The sequence below is a fragment of the Tupaia chinensis genome, unplaced genomic scaffold, assembly GCF_000334495.1.
Source record: "Tupaia chinensis unplaced genomic scaffold, TupChi_1.0 Scaffold147980_1, whole genome shotgun sequence".
Taxonomy (NCBI): Eukaryota; Metazoa; Chordata; class Mammalia; order Scandentia; family Tupaiidae; genus Tupaia; species Tupaia belangeri.
In genome coordinates this window covers 224468-244638 of record NW_006207830.1, presented here as the reverse complement: position 1 = coordinate 244638, position 20171 = coordinate 224468, and the positions used below count along the sequence as shown (strand labels likewise).

Sequence of the window (20171 nt, the reverse complement as noted above, 5' to 3'; positions counted from 1 at the left end):
AATGAAGAAGTCTTTCCCTTCCCCAATGTCTCCCAGAGTTTCCCCAGTGTTTTCTAGAAGCAGTTTAATAGTATGGGGTCTTAGATTTAGATCCTTGATCCACCTTGACTTGATTTTTGTCAATGGTGAGAGGTAGGGGTTCAGATTCATCTTTCCGCAGGTGGAAATCCAGTTTTTCCAGCACCATTTGCTGAAGAGGTTTTCCTTTTCCCACTGTATTGACTGGTACCCCTTGTCAAAAGTCAGTTGACTAAATGATTGGGAATTTATTCCTGTGGAATCAATTCTGTTCCATTGGTCCACATGTCTATTCCTGTGCCAGTACCATGCTGTTTTGATTACTACAGCTTTGTAGTATATTTTTGTGTCAGGGACTGAGATGCCTGCTCCACTGTTCTTGTGTAGAACTGCTTTGACAATACGGGGTCTTTTATTTTTCCAGACAAATTTTATGATTGTCTTTTCCAGATCTGTGAAGACTGTGTCTGGTACTTTGATTGGCATTGCATTAAATAGGTAGATTAATTTGGGTACAACTGCCATTTTGGTTATATTAATTCTTCCAATCCAGGAACATGGGATGTCCTTCCACTTTTTTGTGTCATTTTCAGTTTCTTTTTTAAGCTTCTCATAGTTTTCCTTGTGGAGGTCTTTAACTTCCTTGGTTAGATTTATCCCTAACTATCTTATACTTTTGGTGGCTATGGTAAATGGAATAATTTTTTTCAGTTCTATCTCCATCTCCCTGTTGTTTGTATATAGAAATGCTATAGACTTCTGTATATTAATTTTGTATCCTGCAACTTTACTGTATTCATGCATTACTTCCAGAATTTTTTTCATGGAAATCATTGGGTCTTCTATGTACACAGTCATGTCATCTACGAATAGAGAGAGTTTCACCTCTTCTTTTCCTATTTGGATGCCCTTTATTTTTTACTCTTTTCTGATTGTGCTGGCGAGGACTTCCAGTACTATGTTGAAAAGGAGTGGAGAAAGTGGACATCCTTGTCTTGTACCTGTTTTTAGTGGGAAAGCTTTCAGCTTTTCTCCATTCAGGATGATATTCACAATGAGTTTTTCATAGATAGCTTTTATCGTGTTGAGAAATGACCCTTCTATGCCTATTTTGCAGAGAGTCTTGATCATAAAGGGATGTTGTATCTTATCAAATGCTTTTTCTGCATCCATCGATGTTGCTTCCATTGTTTCCATTGAGAGGTCCAGGGTTAGCCTGATGGGATGACCTTTGTACAGCACTTCTCATTTCTCTCGTGCCAGTTTTAGTATCATGTCTTTATCTGTGGTCTTGGATAGTCTGGCTAAGGTGTGCCTTGGGGAAGATCTTCTGCAGTTGATTCTAACTTGGGTCCTTTGTATTTCTTGGTTCTTGATGCTAGCGTGCCTCTCTAGACTCAGGAAATTTTCTTCCAGGATTTCATGGAATAGATTTTCCATGCCGTTATTAGTTTCTTCACCTTCTGGGATTCCGATTATTGTCTTATGGAATCTAGTATTTCTCACATATTATCCTCATGTTTTTTTGTTGTTGTTGTTAATTTTTTTTTATCTTTTTGGGGTTCTTTCTTGGTCAGAGGTTTTATCTTCTACATCAGAGATTCGATCTTCAGCATGGTCTAATCGACTTTTAATACTTTCAAGGGAGTTTTTGATTTCCCCTATTCCAGACTTTATCTCTAGTAACTCTATCTGGTTCTTTCTCAGAGTGTCCATTTCTTCTTTCATATCTTGGAATGACTTTCTCATCTCCTGTAATTTGTTGTATCTTTTCTGTTCCCACTCAAAGAATTTGTTCACCATAAATGTTTGAAATTCTTTTTCTGACATCTTGGTAACATCATCCATTAGCACTGAAGATGGAGGGGAGTTACTCTGTACTTTTGATGGGGATATATTTCCTTGTTTATTCATAATGGAGGCTCTTCTTTTTCTTCTTCTTCTTCTTCTTCTTCTTCTTCTTCTTCTTCTTCTTCTTCTTCTTCTTCTTCTTCTTCTTCTTCTTCTTCTTCTTCTTCTTCTTCTTCTTCTTCTTCTTCTTCTTCTTCTTCTTCTTCTTCTTCTTCTTCTTCTTCTTCTTCTTCTTCTTCTTCTTTTTTTATTATATTATATTACCTAACACTCATTCCCTGAGCATCATCACAACACACTAAATGTAGTTTCTCATCTAGGATAAACTGGATAGTGTCTTAATCAAGCATGTTATCACCAATAATATTCCATTTCTACTTTCATACATATGTATACATATATATATATATGTTTTTTTATCCTATGTTTGACCCTCAGCCCTTTCCCCCTCTCCCGTTTACACTATCTCTGCTATAAACAGTTATCTTCCAGAGGAGTCATTGAAAATGCGATACCTGCGAGTAAAGGGAGAGGGGTCACGAGTCCAAAGTTTTTAACAACAGGGAACATAGATTCCATTCAAGGTTGGATCAAGGGTGGGTCTCGTGCAGTTCCGCAACTGTAGGTTAGTCTCCATGGAATACAGTTTGAGGAAAGCGGTTCTGGTAAGCAGAGATGACCATCAGTTGATGCGGCCCAGCAGCCATCTTGTGATTAGCGGGAATGGTGTTGTGGGGATCTGCAGTGAGTTATCCTCGGGTATCTGGCTTCCTTAAGAATGGTAGAGTAGTTCTTGTTTTTCCCTGGGGCCCGGGGGGGCCCGCACAGGGCCCGCCCTGGAGGCTCTTCTTCTACTTCTAGCCATTGGAAGATGTACTAACTTTTAAGTACCTGTAAGGCGAATGTTTCACTGGCTAGGAGTTCTTTCCCTTTTGTTGGGAATTAATGTCTGCCAAAGTCTCTGTTCTGTTGTTTTTAGTAATGTGGTCTCAAAGCAGATACTATAGTCAGGTGTCTGAAGAGCAGAATCTCCTTTTTCACAGCTGGTTCCTTATAAGGGAGGAACCAATATAACTTTATATGACTAGAGAAATTCAGATCTCTAATTCTAGGCCTAGCTAGCCCCTCTGTCAAGTTGGAAGAAGAAGAGAAGATAATATAAGAGAAAAGAAAGGAGGAGAGAGGGAAATAAAGAAAAAGTAATGCACAGAGCGCGATTTCACCAGGTGCCTTCAGATGTACCAGGCTGCTGCAGCCAAAGGCACAGTCTGTGGAGAGACAGAGAGGAAGGAATTTACAAAAGAATGGGGGATAGTAAAGAAGAGAATAAAATGGAGGAACTTTCTACCTGCCTAGGGATCTGGGTGGATCCTGGACTGGGGGGTTTGGATGAGAGTCAGTGGGTGCAGTGTGCCCCTTTGCTCGCCAGGTGCCTTCAGATGTACCAGGCTGCTGCAGCCAAAGGTGAAGTCTAGGGGTCTGGGTGGATTCTGGACTGGGGGGTCTGGATGGGGTGACTTCTATGTTTTCTGAATCTTAGAATATCATTAAAGGACACCCATCACCCATTTTTCTTCAGTTAATATTGTTAAAACAAACAAAAAACTAACCAACTTTGACATGGTTAACTCACCAGGATACCCAGTTCTTTAGGGATAGACTAAATGCCTGATCTAATTGCTTACAAAGTATCTTAAACTGAGACCAGCAGATAGCATAATGGTCATGTCACTGGATTCCCGCATAGCTGATGGCAGTTTGAGTCCTGGACCCAGTGGTTTGAAACTCATGCCAGGTTTGTGTACATGCATGCCCAAAGAAATCCTGAGAGGAGAATAGAGGCCATCTCCCCCGGGAGGGCAAGGGGGTGATTTCTCATTTTTCTGTCGCTCTGTCTCTTCAGCAAGTGCACATGACCTATAGCAAAAATCACTCTAAAAATTATATATATACAAAAAACAAAGTTTCTTAAACTTCATGGAGCTTATATTGAGATATAAATTTATATGCTTTTTTAGTGTTCCCATCAGGTGTGTGTGCTCTCCAGAGAGAGACAAAAGTGAGAGGGAATGGCTACACCACATCCCCAGGGGGATGGCTACACCACAGTCCCTTTTCTTCCATTCTCCTGTTGGGATTTTGAGGATGCACACACATGCACCTGGTGTCATTTTCAAGGCACTGCATTCGGGACTAAACCCAATCCATTGGATATGTAGTATACAGCCACCTTAACCTCCAAGCCACCTACTGGCCCATAGATTAACATATTTTATTGTTATCTTTTAATTCCATCTTTTCACAAACTTTTTGAAGTCCCTCATTACATATGTCTATACATAGATACAATTATGTATTGCATAACCATGCTAAGGTCAAAGATGGGCCACATACATGACAGTGGCCCCTAAGATTATAATAGAGTTAAAAATTCCCATCACATTGTAACATCAATCCTTCACAGGGCTGGAGTGCTGCACTCACTCACATGCCTGTGGTGGTGCTGGCATCAACATATTCACTGTGCTGCCAGCCAGACTAATGCAGCCTGCCTATGATTAGGTGCTGAACAGAGTCCTTGATGACAGTGATAAGTGACTGGTAGTTTATGTGTTGCTATACTATACATTTTATCATTATTGTAGAAAGTATTGCTTTCACTTAATTAAAAAAAAATTACTGTAAACAATATGCCATGCTATGCCTACAGCAGCCCGCAACATGTTTACCACACCTTTTAACTCCATCATTTTCTCTTGTGCTTAATCTAACTTTGTGTTGTTTCTTTCATCACGGCCCTTCCAGGAGGACAAGATGTGAAGCTAGAAGACAGTGATTCTGAGGGCCCTGACCCTGTTAACCCAGGCTAAGTGTGTGTTTGTGTCTTTGTTTAGAACAAGAAAAGTTCACAAAGTAAAAAATAAATAAATTTTTTAAAACAGAAAACAACTTATAGAGTAAGGTTATAATCAAACTATCTGTACAGTTGTACAATGTATTCATGTTTTAAGCTATAACCACAAAAGAGTCAAAAATTTCAAAAAAAAATTGTGTTTGAAGTAAAAATGTTATAGTAAGCTAAGTTTAATTCATTATTAAGAAATAATTCATTATTGCAAAACAGTACATAAACTACCAGTCACTTATCCCTTCATCTCCAGTAACACCAGGTAGTTCATCTGATCATTATGACATGTACCAGCATGTGTATGGTGTGGACCGAGTATCCAGGGTGTGCAGCAGTTTCCGATGCCTTCACAATCACTCACCACTCACTCTCTAACTGTCCCAGAGCAAACTCCAGATCTGCAAGCTCCATTCATGGTAAGTACCCTATACAAGTACGGTTTTAATCTTTTATATCATATTTTTATTGTAACTTTTTACTGCTTAGATATAAAAAACTTACTGTTATGCTACAATTACCTCCAGTATTCAGTACAGTAACATGTTACACAGGTTGTGGAAGCAATCATTCTATCTCACAGCATAGGTAGGCCACCCCTAGTTTAAGTACTTTCCAATTTTTATACAATGATGAAATGCCTAACAACATACTTCTCAGAACATACTCTAACCTGGTTCTTTTTAAAAAATTTTGCCAGAGAGAGATGGAGAAAGGGAAAGCGAGGAAGCACTGCTGTCATGGGGGATGGTCACACTGCATCTCTTCTACATTTCTCCCTCCATTTGGGATTTTGGGCATGCACATAACACACATTCCTATTGTTTCTCAAGTCACAGGATCTGGGTCAAACTGTGCAGTAAGCCATGTGGGATCCAGCCACCTTATTTTTCATGCCATAGGCTGGCCCATACCCCTGTCTTTAAGCAACACATTACAGTACAGATGGATAATTTAAGTAGAGGTATGGGTAAAGATGATATAGATAGAGATGAAATAATTTGAAACAAGAAGTTAGAAACCCTAGTTCCAATGTAGTAAATAATTAGAGCGCTACAAAAAATACTAAATGTTAATATTAGGTCATTGAGAAAGTCATGATGTATTTTTCTATTTTTTTCTGTGTAAAAATACATCATAACTTTCCTGATGACGTAAAAGTTATTGGTTATTTTTTGGTGGTGAGACTAGTGAGTAGTTTCTATTTATGTCATTATTCCTTTTCAGTTTCTTAACTTTTTTCAAAGCTATTTACATGAGAAATAGATTATTATTTTGAAAGTCCAAGGATCCTGAAATTCAGTCAGTCCTTGACTGAATAAAAGAAATCCTGCATTTCTTCTTACAGGGTTCAAACCATTGTGATACAGAAATAAGCTTACCTGAGTAGGGGCCCAATACTAACAGAGGGTGATTTGGGTATTACCTGGATTCTAAAATATAAGAAAATATCTTTATATCAGACTGAGATATGTCATTTATCAAAATACAGGGCAAAAACTTACAGAAATCAATGCAGCTAATTTAATGAACTACAGATTGCTTTTTGTAAGTTGGAGAACATTCTGTGTACATTGGAAAAAGTTCCTAAAAGAGCATGTGTGTTAAGTATTACAGAATTGAAGCAGTATAGCATAAGCCTAAGGCCCTTTGTTCCCATTCTGGCTCAGCACAAGTGTCTTAGCCTCTCTGCACCTTCTCTTCACCTTCAGTAACACCAGCTGCTTCATGTGATCATTACTACTTATATCAGTAGTTGTAAAGTGCATAGAATAGTGGCATGCAGCAAACATGGTAAAGATTTTGTTGAACAAAAATTTATATTGAGGCCAGCAGGTGGCATGGTGGTTAAGGGTGTTGGACTCCCACATGGCTGACTGTGGTTTGAGTCCCAGACCTGGCGGCTTGCTTTCTCAATTTCTCTCTCTCTCTCCCCCTCATCCCTCTCTGGTCAAGTTAAAATAAATAAATAAAGTTCAATAAAATAATTATTTAAACAAATTACATAAACTTATACACGTAAATCATACCAGAATCTATTTAATCACACTTGTTTGTCCCAACCCCGCCTCGGTAATGCCATCAAATACAAAGACTAATCAATTGCCCCCAGATAAACATAAGACAAAACTCTAAGAATGGATCACGACACCAAGTTTACACCCCACAATGAAGTTCTCCTTAATACCTTTCCTAGCGCCGACTTCACATCCTTGTTTCTCAATGAATATATCAAAGGGTTCAGGGAAGGAGTCACAGTGTTATTAAGAACTTGAACCACAGAGTCCAACCAAGGACTGGAGGTGGGCCGGAGATAAACGAGGACCACCAGCCCATAGAAGGGCAGGATGGAAGTCAGATGGGCACTGCAGGTGGAGAAGGCTCTGTGTTTGCCTCCTGAGGATCCAAACTTCAGAACAGAGATGATGATGCGAGTATAAGAAGCGAGAATGAGAAGAAAACACAGGAGTGCAACCACACCCAGGTTGATGAAGCTCACCGTCTGGGCCAGAGAGGTATCTGGGCAGGCCAGGGGCAGCACCGCTGCAATATCACAGAAAAAAACTGTCCATCTTGTTGGGACCGCAGTAGGGGAGCCTGAAGATGAGAACTGTGAGGACGGAAGCATGCAGACAGCTCCTCAGCCAGGTGCCGAGAGTCATGACGATGCACACCTAGTGGCTCATGATGACCGAGTATTGCAAAGGGTGACAGATGGCCGCACAGCGGTCATAGGCCATCATGGTGTACAGGAAACACTTAGTGCAGCCCAGGAAGTGGTAGAAGAGCTGGCAGGCACAGCCCCAGTAAGAGATGGTGCAGCTTTGCCCCGTTAGGTAGAGCATCATTTTGGGAGAACTCACCGATGGGAAAAAGATGTTGAACACTGAGAGGTTTCCCAGGAAGAAATACATGGAGGGTGTGGAGGTTGAGGAAGTGAGAGGATGAGCAGGTTTCCCAGCAGAGTGAGAGGTAGAAGGCCAGAAACAGGACGAAGAGCAGGTTCTCCAGCCCCTCAGTGTGAGGGATTCCCAGGAGGACAAACTCAGTTACTGGAGTGTGGTTCTTCATCTTCACATCTAGTGAGTCCTGGGGATCAAAGAGCAGTCCTGCCAACATGGCTGTATACTGCATGAAGAACTAAGTGGGGGTCAGCCCAGTTTCGCCACTAACTGGAGTGTGATATTGGGGAAATCATTTACTTTTCTTCCTCTACTTCCTCAGAATAAAAGGAATAGGTGACACTGGAGATAATTTAGATGAAAAGGCCTAAGAAAATTTATAATTGGACATATCTGAGTGTATGTGCTAAATTTAGTCTTAACTGTAATTTAGGATAACTTTGAAAACAAAAAGATCTCTAATCTCATTTAAATATGTATAAATAGTATACTGTACTAATATCTAATGATTTTTGTGATAATTAATGCTTCAGGATATCTAATGTTCCTGATGTAATCCCTGCTCCTACCCATTCTTGTTAAAAAGTTTTTCAAGATATCAATATTCTGATTTTAATGAGCCTTTATTCCACAGTATTCCCCCAGGTAGACTCAGAGTGGTTCGGGGATTATTTATTGACACCAGACACTCATGAGGGTGATTTCTCCCCTGATAGCTGACAGCAAAGTGAAAACTGAAAATTGTCTAATGGGCACACAATAAAGCTGAGTGGAAAAGACAATATGCAATATAGAAAAAAAATCAATAGATAATTACAAATATTCGAAACAGCCATTTTCTTTCAATATAGACTTTAGTCTCACTACAGCAATTAGGTCCACAGCATGATGGAACATATGTAATCAATGGGCAGGCTGTTATGATCCAGCTTCTTTAACCAAGAAGTATCTTAAGAAAATGCTGTGGAATCAATTGAGTCAGTGTTAGCCCAGGCTCCTAGAAAGCTGATTTCCATGTTCTTTCCACCTTCCTCTAATGATACAACTCATCAGAAGGTGAGGAGAATGCACTCCAGGAAAGAGCATGTACAGACCTCCGGTAAACGTAAGGTTGGCTTGGGCTGACAACCAAGCCCACACCCACCCTATCCCGGGTTTCTTTGCCCTCAGATGCTGTGGAACAGAGGGGCTGAGCCCTTAGGCTAAAAAAGGCTGAAAGTTCCTCCCTCTCAGAGGAATCAGTGGGGCCTGAAAATCTTGACACAACAGTGCCTCTGGCCTCCAGTGAAGGAGCATCAGTCACCCCACAAGAGAGAATAAATGTCTTTAGCTTCCTTTGGGTCCCTGGTCTCCTCTGGGCACTGACAGGAAGGTGTAGAATAGAGGAGTCAATTGGACAGCAGGCGGGGCTCTCTCCCCTCCTTTTTTTCTCCCCACTACCTCTACCTCATTACCTTTTTAAACTAAAACGCAGTTACCTTAATAGTAATCAGATGTTTGGATACCGTTCACTTAGGCCTGCCTAGACACTCTGTTCATGGAAGCTAAGTCACCAAGGGATGGAGTTAAATGAAAAAGGAAAAGAGAAGAGGGAAGAAGAATAAAAACTACAAAAAGAAAAAAAGGCAATAAAATAATTTTATATTTTAATTTAAAAGTGCAAAAAATGAAAACCATGCTGTGCACATGTGCACCGTGCAAAAGCAGTACTTCACAGCTGAAGTTTAGCAGCCATCTCAGAAGGGGCCTTGCTTTGTGCCTCTTCGAGATGGGAGGAGAAAAGGCACAAGTTAGCAAGTTAGAGGAGGGGCTTGAGAGCCCAGGGAATACTTTACCTTAAAAAAAGAAAAAGAAAGAATTTAAAAAAGAGATACAGGAAAACACAGAGAGGCAGAGAGAGATGGAGAGGATATAGAGGTAGCCCTACCCAGTAGAAATGAATCTAGAGGGAGACATATCAGCAGAAAATTTTAATTTTTAGTCTCTAAAAGCAGTATTTCACAACTGAAGTTCATTAACTATAGAGCCCCAGCTAGGTGCTACTTCAGAGTATATTCATTCTACTCAGAGCTTCATGCCTAAGGGCAGACATGTTTACAGATATGTGTATATCAGCTGACTTTGCTATTGAAAGTAGTTAGATTAATTAAGATATTTTTTGAATCAATAAAATATATGTGGGAGGAAGGAATGGAAAGCAATTATAAATACCTGAGATAGTGTGGGAGGAGGTTGGGAAAGGGCAGAGGGTGAGAAATGGGGAGAAAAAAATATATATATATATGGAACAAGAAATAGAAGAGTATTTGTCAGTGATAACGTGTATGACTAAGCCACTGTGCAGTGTGTTCTAGATGGGAAATCACATTTTGTATGCTGCGATGATGCTTGGTGAATGAATGTAAAATAAATTAATAAAAAAATGCAATTGCATAGTAGCACGTAGTTAAACCCTGTTTTTAAATCTCTTTGATTAGCACCCACTCTTGGCCCATCTTCCCTCTAGTGTAGAGTCAGCCGGGGGTTCAGACATTTGGGAATGCAGAGTACGCCTGTGATTGGGGGCCTGGGCTGAAGAAGGAGTGGGGAGTAGAAAAGCAACTGCCTAAAGAAAAGAGGCAATAATCTCACCCGATATTCAACAAAGCAAAACACTTATGTGACTGCTTTTTCACAGTTCGTTTTATAATACCCCAATATCATTCCCACAACTGATTGAATTACTTTTTTTTGTTTGTTTTCTGAAAATTCTTCTTTATTTTTTTAAGACTGCTATTGATGTTAGTTTTAACATTCTTAAATTACTATAACTTGGCTCAGTGTGTATTTTAAAAATTCATTCAGCTGACTCCTGTGCAGAGAATGTATAAGGTTTGGTAAGAGCAGACTAGATAGGTCTGTGAGCAGATTATGTTCCTAGTTGTACAATGAACCTAGCACAGGGGCCTATGAAAACCATTTGGCTAAAATTCCTTGGATACAATATAGAAGGTACAAAAAATGACAACTATATTGAAATTTAACTAATTAAATTTTTTTAAAGAATTATTTTATTTAACTTTATTTACTCATTTATTTATTTTGATTTGACCAGAGGGACAGAGTGAGACAGAGAGAGTGAGAAAATATGCTGTCAGGGCTAGGACTTGAACCACATGTGGGAGTTCAGTGCCCCTAAACACCACACCACTTTTGGCCCCAAAGTTTAAGTAACCTTAGCAGCTTTCTTATAATTACTATGCTTCATCATGACAGAAGAAATACAAGAAAGACTCCCAACACCACTGTTTTGAAATGGTAATTCTTTTTTTTTTTTTAAGAATTATTTTATTTATTATTTCAATTTGTCCAGAGAGAAGGAAAGGGAGGGGTCAGCCCAGTTTCGCCACTAACTGGAGTGTGATATTGGGGAAATCATTTACTTTTCTTCCTCTACTTCCTCAGAATAAAAGGAATAGGTGACACTGGAGATAATTTAGATGAAAAGGCCTAAGAAAATTTATAATTGGACATATCTGAGTGTATGTGCTAAATTTAGTCTTAACTGTAATTTAGGATAACTTTGAAAACAAAAAGATCTCTAATCTCATTTAAATATGTATAAATAGTATACTGTACTAATATCTAATGATTTTTGTGATAATTAATGCTTCAGGATATCTAATGTTCCTGATGTAATCCCTGCTCCTACCCATTCTTGTTAAAAAGTTTTTCAAGATATCAATATTCTGATTTTAATGAGCCTTTATTCCACAGTATTCCCCCAGGTAGACTCAGAGTGGTTCTGGGATTATTTATTGACACCAGACACTCATGAGGGTGATTTCTCCCCTGATAGCTGACAGCAAAGTGAAAACTGAAAATTGTCTAATGGGCACACAATAAAGCTGAGTGGAAAAGACAATATGCAATATAGAAAAAAAATCAATAGATAATTACAAATATTCGAAACAGCCATTTTCTTTCAATATAGACTTTAGTCTCACTACAGCAATTAGGTCCACAGCATGATGGAACATATGTAATCAATGGGCAGGCTGTTATGATCCAGCTTCTTTAACCAAGAAGTATCTTAAGAAAATGCTGTGGAATCAATTGAGTCAGTGTTAGCCCAGGCTCCTAGAAAGCTGATTTCCATGTTCTTTCCACCTTCCTCTAATGATACAACTCATCAGAAGGTGAGGAGAATGCACTCCAGGAAAGAGCATGTACAGACCTCCGGTAAACGTAAGGTTGGCTTGGGCTGACAACCAAGCCCACACCCACCCTATCCCGGGTTTCTTTGCCCTCAGATGCTGTGGAACAGAGGGGCTGAGCCCTTAGGCTAAAAAAGGCTGAAAGTTCCTCCCTCTCAGAGGAATCAGTGGGGCCTGAAAATCTTGACACAACAGTGCCTCTGGCCTCCAGTGAAGGAGCATCAGTCACCCCACAAGAGAGAATAAATGTCTTTAGCTTCCTTTGGGTCCCTGGTCTCCTCTGGGCACTGACAGGAAGGTGTAGAATAGAGGAGTCAATTGGACAGCAGGCGGGGCTCTCTCCCCTCCTTTTTTTCTCCCCACTACCTCTACCTCATTACCTTTTTAAACTAAAACGCAGTTACCTTAATAGTAATCAGATGTTTGGATACCGTTCACTTAGGCCTGCCTAGACACTCTGTTCATGGAAGCTAAGTCACCAAGGGATGGAGTTAAATGAAAAAGGAAAAGAGAAGAGGGAAGAAGAATAAAAACTACAAAAAGAAAAAAAGGCAATAAAATAATTTTATATTTTAATTTAAAAGTGCAAAAAATGAAAACCATGCTGTGCACATGTGCACCGTGCAAAAGCAGTACTTCACAGCTGAAGTTTAGCAGCCATCTCAGAAGGGGCCTTGCTTTGTGCCTCTTCGAGATGGGAGGAGAAAAGGCACAAGTTAGCAAGTTAGAGGAGGGGCTTGAGAGCCCAGGGAATACTTTACCTTAAAAAAAGAAAAAGAAAGAATTTAAAAAAGAGATACAGGAAAACACAGAGAGGCAGAGAGAGATGGAGAGGATATAGAGGTAGCCCTACCCAGTAGAAATGAATCTAGAGGGAGACATATCAGCAGAAAATTTTAATTTTTAGTCTCTAAAAGCAGTATTTCACAACTGAAGTTCATTAACTATAGAGCCCCAGCTAGGTGCTACTTCAGAGTATATTCATTCTACTCAGAGCTTCATGCCTAAGGGCAGACATGTTTACAGATATGTGTATATCAGCTGACTTTGCTATTGAAAGTAGTTAGATTAATTAAGATATTTTTTGAATCAATAAAATATATGTGGGAGGAAGGAATGGAAAGCAATTATAAATACCTGAGATAGTGTGGGAGGAGGTTGGGAAAGGGCAGAGGGTGAGAAATGGGGAGAAAAAAATATATATATATATGGAACAAGAAATAGAAGAGTATTTGTCAGTGATAACGTGTATGACTAAGCCACTGTGCAGTGTGTTCTAGATGGGAAATCACATTTTGTATGCTGCGATGATGCTTGGTGAATGAATGTAAAATAAATTAATAAAAAAATGCAATTGCATAGTAGCACGTAGTTAAACCCTGTTTTTAAATCTCTTTGATTAGCACCCACTCTTGGCCCATCTTCCCTCTAGTGTAGAGTCAGCCGGGGGTTCAGACATTTGGGAATGCAGAGTACGCCTGTGATTGGGGGCCTGGGCTGAAGAAGGAGTGGGGAGTAGAAAAGCAACTGCCTAAAGAAAAGAGGCAATAATCTCACCCGATATTCAACAAAGCAAAACACTTATGTGACTGCTTTTTCACAGTTCGTTTTATAATACCCCAATATCATTCCCACAACTGATTGAATTACTTTTTTTTGTTTGTTTTCTGAAAATTCTTCTTTATTTTTTTAAGACTGCTATTGATGTTAGTTTTAACATTCTTAAATTACTATAACTTGGCTCAGTGTGTATTTTAAAAATTCATTCAGCTGACTCCTGTGCAGAGAATGTATAAGGTTTGGTAAGAGCAGACTAGATAGGTCTGTGAGCAGATTATGTTCCTAGTTGTACAATGAACCTAGCACAGGGGCCTATGAAAACCATTTGGCTAAAATTCCTTGGATACAATATAGAAGGTACAAAAAATGACAACTATATTGAAATTTAACTAATTAAATTTTTTTAAAGAATTATTTTATTTAACTTTATTTACTCATTTATTTATTTTGATTTGACCAGAGGGACAGAGTGAGACAGAGAGAGTGAGAAAATATGCTGTCAGGGCTAGGACTTGAACCACATGTGGGAGTTCAGTGCCCCTAAACACCACACCACTTTTGGCCCCAAAGTTTAAGTAACCTTAGCAGCTTTCTTATAATTACTATGCTTCATCATGACAGAAGAAATACAAGAAAGACTCCCAACACCACTGTTTTGAAATGGTAATTCTTTTTTTTTTTTTAAGAATTATTTTATTTATTATTTCAATTTGTCCAGAGAGAAGGAAAGGGAAATTGAGAAAGTAAGCTGCCAGGTCTGGGACTTGAACAATTGTCAGCCATGTGGGAGTCCAGTGCCTTAACCACGATGCCACTTGCCAGCCCCAACTGAAGATCTCTTTTCTTTTTAAAGGTAGGCAGTTTAAGCCTCTTTATTTCAACTTTACTTTAACTCTTTGAGTTAGATGTTATTTTTTTAAATACAAAAATAGAGCTCAAATCAAGCCATTGGTATTCATGCATGGCCCAACCAGCTGGGCACGCCTGAAGGTGCAGGTACTTTATCTGACTGGAAGGCTTGGGGAGGGTCACAGCATGCAGACTCTGTTAGAATCCCTGTCTTTATTTTGCTCTTTCTCTCTCTCTGTAAATAAATAAATGAACTCTAGGAAAAAAAAATTAAAAACAAAAGCAGAGCTCAAGAAGTTTACATAATTGCCAAAGTTTACTTCTAAAGTCAATCATAGAGCCTGGGTTTAAATTTTAGTCTAGGGACAAACAGTTAGCGTAATGGCTATGTCACTGGACTCCCATGTAGCCGACTGTGGGTCAAGTCCCGGACCCGGTGGCTTAAAACTCACGCCAGGCACATGTGCATGCATGCCCAAGATCCTGAGAGGAGAATGGAGGAGAAGGGATTGTGGCGTGTCCATCCCCCCCTGGAGGGAGATTTCTCGCGTTCTGTGTCTCTGTCTCCCTCTGTCTGTCTGGCAAGTGCACGCGCCCTATGGAAAAAAACTCTCAAAAAAAAAATTAGTTTATGTGGATTTAAAACATACTCAGTTTTACCTAAATGCAATAAATATTTTGAGTCTTTATTTTAAAAGTGAGCATGCATCATCATCTATAATACCAATTGTCTTGTTCTTTAGCTTTATTTTCAAAATGAAGGTAGTAGGTAATAATAAAAGCTTGACATTTTTTTTTATTTCATTGGTTATTTTTTTAATTTGCTATAGGGCACATGTGCTCACCAGAGAGAGAGAGAGAAAAAGTGAAAAGGCAAGCTGCAGCTCCAGGACTCAAACCATGGTCAGCCATATGGGAGTCCAATGCCTAACCACCATGCTGTCTTTATCCACATCATATATCAACTATTGTTCAATTTCTGTCTTCTCCAGTGAGAGCAGAGAACATACTGATCTTATTCACACAGTATCCTCTGTGGCTAGCACTTTGCCTTGTAAATAGTAAACTGCCAATAAATGTTCACCTAGCTATCTTTCTGACCTGTGTTCTAGGCCAGTCATTGTTCAAAACATTAGATAATAATTTCTAAATCATGTAACAATCCAAGACAATGATAAAAGAACTGTCATAATTTGTATTTCTTAAGGGAAAAGTAATTCATTTAAACAAGAACTACCAGCTGATAGAAGGGATTGTTGTGGAATGGGATGTTCAGAAAAGATACGGAAGTGGCAGAAAATGAACAAAAATCTAAAATACATGTGGTTCTCACCAAGGCAGAGAGGATTAAAATAAACATTCTAAATCAAGAAAACCATTTGAAGAAATATGTGTTACGAACTGTGTTTAGCATATGAAGTAATACTAAATAGAAGAGTCCCAGGGCTCAGCCGTGGTGGTGTGAGTGGTAGGGGTATGTGGGGGCAGTGCGGGCGACCATGTGAGAAGACTGGGTGGGGTCCAGAGCCTTCTTCATTCCGTGTGTGTCTGGGTGTGCCAGTGATCTCAGCTGGCTGCAGGGTCAGGAAGAGGATCCAGCATGAAGACCTGACAATGATGCTTCTCTCTTTTCTCTGTCTCTTTCTCCCTATTCTTGCTCTCTCTAAAAGTAATAAACTTAAAAAGAAAAGAAAGAAAAATTTCAATAAGAATAATAATTAAGTAAGGCCAACTATATCTGTGATGGTTAAAATGTATTCGCAGGGCCCAAGTGGTGGCACAGTGGAGATGCAACTGAACCCACATGGGAAGGGCCTTGGGTTCTTGTCCTGCAACCTCCCCAAACGTGTGCCAGGCCAGCTGAGACTGGGAGCAGATCATAGCATGGGGACCCTGTTGGGAGTATCTCTCTCTCTCTCTGTCTCTCTCTCTCCCATTTTCTCTCTCATAGGAGACATAAATAAACTTTAAAGAAAAAAAAAGAGTATGTGTGAACACAGTATCTAACACTCTTCATAAGGTAGAGCCTAATTTTTCTCCCTCCAGCTATGGCCTAGGCTTGATACCTCACTTCCAAACAGAGAAATGACAAAGCAAGAGTGATGGTGTGCTCTCTTGGAGACCAGGTCATGAAGGCTTGGCAGCCGCTGGCTCTGACTCTCACTCACTCACTCGGAGGTAAACAGCCACTATGTTGTGAAGATAGATGAAGAGTGACGAATGAAGACCTACTGCATAGGCCATGCCAATATCATGACAAGGTAGTGCAGGGGACCCAAGAACTTTCAAATAAATGAAATAAGGTTGCCACAGGTGACGATGGAGTGATATTAGCAACTACAGCAGTAAACCAGGTGACTCAGGGGACTGGATAGTGGTGTAGCCAAAACACGATGCTCCATGAAGCTGATCCACGTGGGGAAGTTCCAGATTTATGCCAACCACATGCCGGGCAGGCATATGTGTGCCTGTGATCCAGGGTTGGCTAAAGCTGGGGTGGATCACCTTTCTCTCTACCTCTCTGTCTCTCTCACTCATGGAAGAAAGAAAGAAAAAAACAAATTTAAAAACCAGGTCCAGGGCCAACAAAGGGCACTGGATCCTACATGGCCAGCTTTATGGTTCAAATCCCAGACCCCGTAGCTTGAGAATCACACCAGGCACATTTGTGTGCCCCAAATCCTGAGATGAGAATGGCGGAGAAGGGGGACCAGCAGTTAGCATAATGGCTATGTCACTGGACTCCCATTCGGCATGTCACTGGACTCCTATGTGGCCAATTGCAGTTTGAATCTCGGACCCAGTGGCTTAAACTCACGCTGGGTACGTGTGCATACATGCCCAAGATTCCGAGAGGAGAATGGAGGAGAAGGGATTGCGACGTGGCCATCCCCCCCAAGGGGTGATTTCTCAACTTTCTGTCTCTCTGTGTCTTTCTGGCGAACACATACACCTTATAACAAAAAGCTCTCAAAAAAAATAAATAAATAATGGAGGAGAAGGGATTAGGGCATGGTCACAGCACTTGGGGGTGAGTTCTTTCTCTCTGTCTCTGTTTTTCTTCAGTGAGTGTACAAGTCCTATAGCAAAAAATAAATAAATAAAACAAAACAAAACAAACAAACAAAAAAAAACAAGAAAACAAGTGCAGATGCTTGTAAATAAATGTTTAATTTATACCATAAACAGGTAGATGTTGCCTTTCCAAATTTTTCCCTTTACTCTTTGTATAAGTCATTTAGTGAATACTCTACCCAGGTCCCTCTGTTATCAGATAGAGGGTTTTAAGTTACTCAGTCAACAGCAGACTGGATTAATGGATATTAATGTAGAATGGAAAAAAGCTAATGTTATATTTTCCCACCCTGCTTATTTCTATGAATGTTACTCAGGGTACTTCTTTAGTTATGCTCAATGTCATCACTATTTTCTATATGCAGTTATTTGATCTATATGGTCCTCAAGTCTTTCATAAAACATTCAGCACAGTAATTTATTTGTATCTACCAATAGGGATTCTATTCAACTTATATTAGTTAATATATATAAAATACTCATCACAGTAAATGATATGAAAAAACATACATACAAAGACATATGAAAGGACAGCTGTTATCATACAGAACTTTTTTATTCCTTGGTATATCTCATAAGATATTATGTTTTAGGACATAGAATTTAGTCCTAGGTTCAGATTCAGCCTGAGTGTAAATATTTTTCTGTCCTTAGTTTTGTTTTTTTCATCTATCAAAAAAAAATTCCATAGTATCTACCTGGTGGAGTTCGTGAGTGACTTTAACCAATAATGTGCAATGTGCTTAGAACAATATTACACACTTAGTAAGAAGATTGTAAATGTCAACTCTTATTCTAGATGTGTGAGTGGATGAATCAGATACATGGCCCGAAATTCATTTGATTAAATGTTTAATTTTAAGTGTCAAAATATTCCAAAATTACATAATGAATATTGTTAATGTTTTAATTTCAATTAATTATAGATGTATTATATTTTTCAAGAAATTAGATATATCTACAACAAATAGAGAATTCTGGCTCAAAATAGGTTTTCCTCTGCAAATTTACAAAAGTCTATTTTCCCATTTGATATAGATAGATTAGTGGTCAATTTACTTGAGGCATCATGAATAAAGGCCAACACTAGACTTCTCTGATAGCCAAAAAGGGGTCAATATTCAAACTAAAATTTTGTAATTGGAAGATGCAGTTAAAGCAAAAGAAGTCACAAATCAATTTAAACTTAAATTTACCAAACTGTGCAATTCTAATTTTAAGTGTCAAACCTTGTCTGTCATAAAACAACTTTATTCAAGGGTCAGAAACATACTGTAGAAGGAGTAAGGCATGGATTTTGAAATAAAGAAGGAGGGCGGGAAGGAAAGGGTCTGTACCCTCTGGAATGTTGTGGCATTATAATCAATCAAAATAGTTGCAACAAATACTGTATGAAGCAGAAACGCAAAGGACTAGGGTAGTATGAAAAACTTCCTTGAAGGAAAAGTCACTGATCAGTCCACCTAATCCCTACCACCTGACCATCCATTAGAACTCCCAAAATGTTGATAGAACTTTACCCTATGTGCTATTTGGCAAATCCTGCTGGGAGAACAGTGGACTATAAACAAGTCTCCAGACAATTTCAGAGAGGAGTTGTTTCCATGCTTCATTCCCCAGAAATGTGGACTAATTGAGTCAACACCCTTTTCACGGCCAATTTCACATCCTTGTTTCTCAAGGGGTAAAGCAGAGTGTTGAGGGAAGGAGTGACAATATTATTTAACACCTCAATGACAGAATCCAGCCAGGGGCTGGAGGCAGGCCAGAGACAGATGAGCATCACTGGCCCGTAGAACAAGAGGATAGAGATCAAGTGGGCACTGCAAGTAGAAAAGACTCGGCGCCTGCCTTCTGAAGAACTGATCTTCAATATGGAAAGGAGGATATGACTATAGGAAGCAAGGATTAGGAAAAAGCACGCAAGAGTCACAACATCCACAGTAGTGAAGCTCACCATCTGGGCCAGAGAAGTGTCTGTGTAGGCCAGGGGCAGCACCACTAGAATATCACAGAAAAAATTGTCCACCTCATTGGGGCCACAGTAGGGGAGCCTGAAGATGAGAACTGTGAGGACACTTCCATGCAGACAGCCCCCCACCCTGCCCAGCCAGGTGCCCACTGTCAAGCCAGTGCACAGTCTGTGGCTCATGATGACCGAGTATCACAAAGGGTGACAGATGGCCATGAAGCAGTCATAGGCCATCACGGTGTACAGGAAACACTCAGTGCCACCCAGGAAGTGGTAGAAGAAGAGCTGGCAGGCACAGCCCCGGTAAGAGATGGTGCAGCTTTGCCCCATTAGGTGGAGCATCATTTTGGGAGAACTCACTGATAGGAAAAAGATATCAAACACTGAGAGGTTCCGCAGGAAGAAATACATGGGAGTGTGGAGGTTGGAGGAAGCCAGAATGGTGAGGAAGATAAGCAGGTTCCCCAGCAAAGTGAAGAGATCGAAGGCCAGAAACAGGATGAAGAGCATGTTCTCCATGTTCTCCAGCCCTCGGGTATTAGGAATTACCAGCAAGGTGAACTCGGTCACAGAGGAGGTATAGTTCCTCATACTTATGCATCAGCCAGTCCTGGAGGGGCAAAGTGATAGTGACAATGGAGACTGATCACAATTAATAGGGATTTTTCTCAAGGCAGCAGCTGCAAGACAAAGTCAAAAGAAGAGGAGACCAGTAACAAATCTGACCCTGGTACAAAGGAGCATGTCACATTTGTCTCCATTTCTTCTTATGTTAAGTGAGGAAACAGAATAACTCATCTTTTTTTTTTTTTCTCCTTTTAAAATTTTGTTAGGACCAGCAG

The 20171-nt window shown here is 39.8% G+C and overlaps 1 protein-coding gene and 1 pseudogene across 1 annotated transcript; both read right to left on the bottom strand.

The window, feature by feature from the left end:
• Nucleotides 1–6917: 6917 nt before the first annotated feature.
• Nucleotides 6918–7894, bottom strand: LOC102481585 (putative olfactory receptor 10D4; annotated as a pseudogene).
• Nucleotides 7895–18966: 11072 nt separating this feature from the next.
• On the bottom strand, nt 18967–19920 carry LOC102476505 (olfactory receptor 958-like). The gene is given in 1 exon segment (XM_014584805.1): nt 18967–19920. A coding segment is annotated over 1 exon segment (954 nt).
• Between the last annotated feature and the right edge of the window lie 251 nt (nt 19921–20171).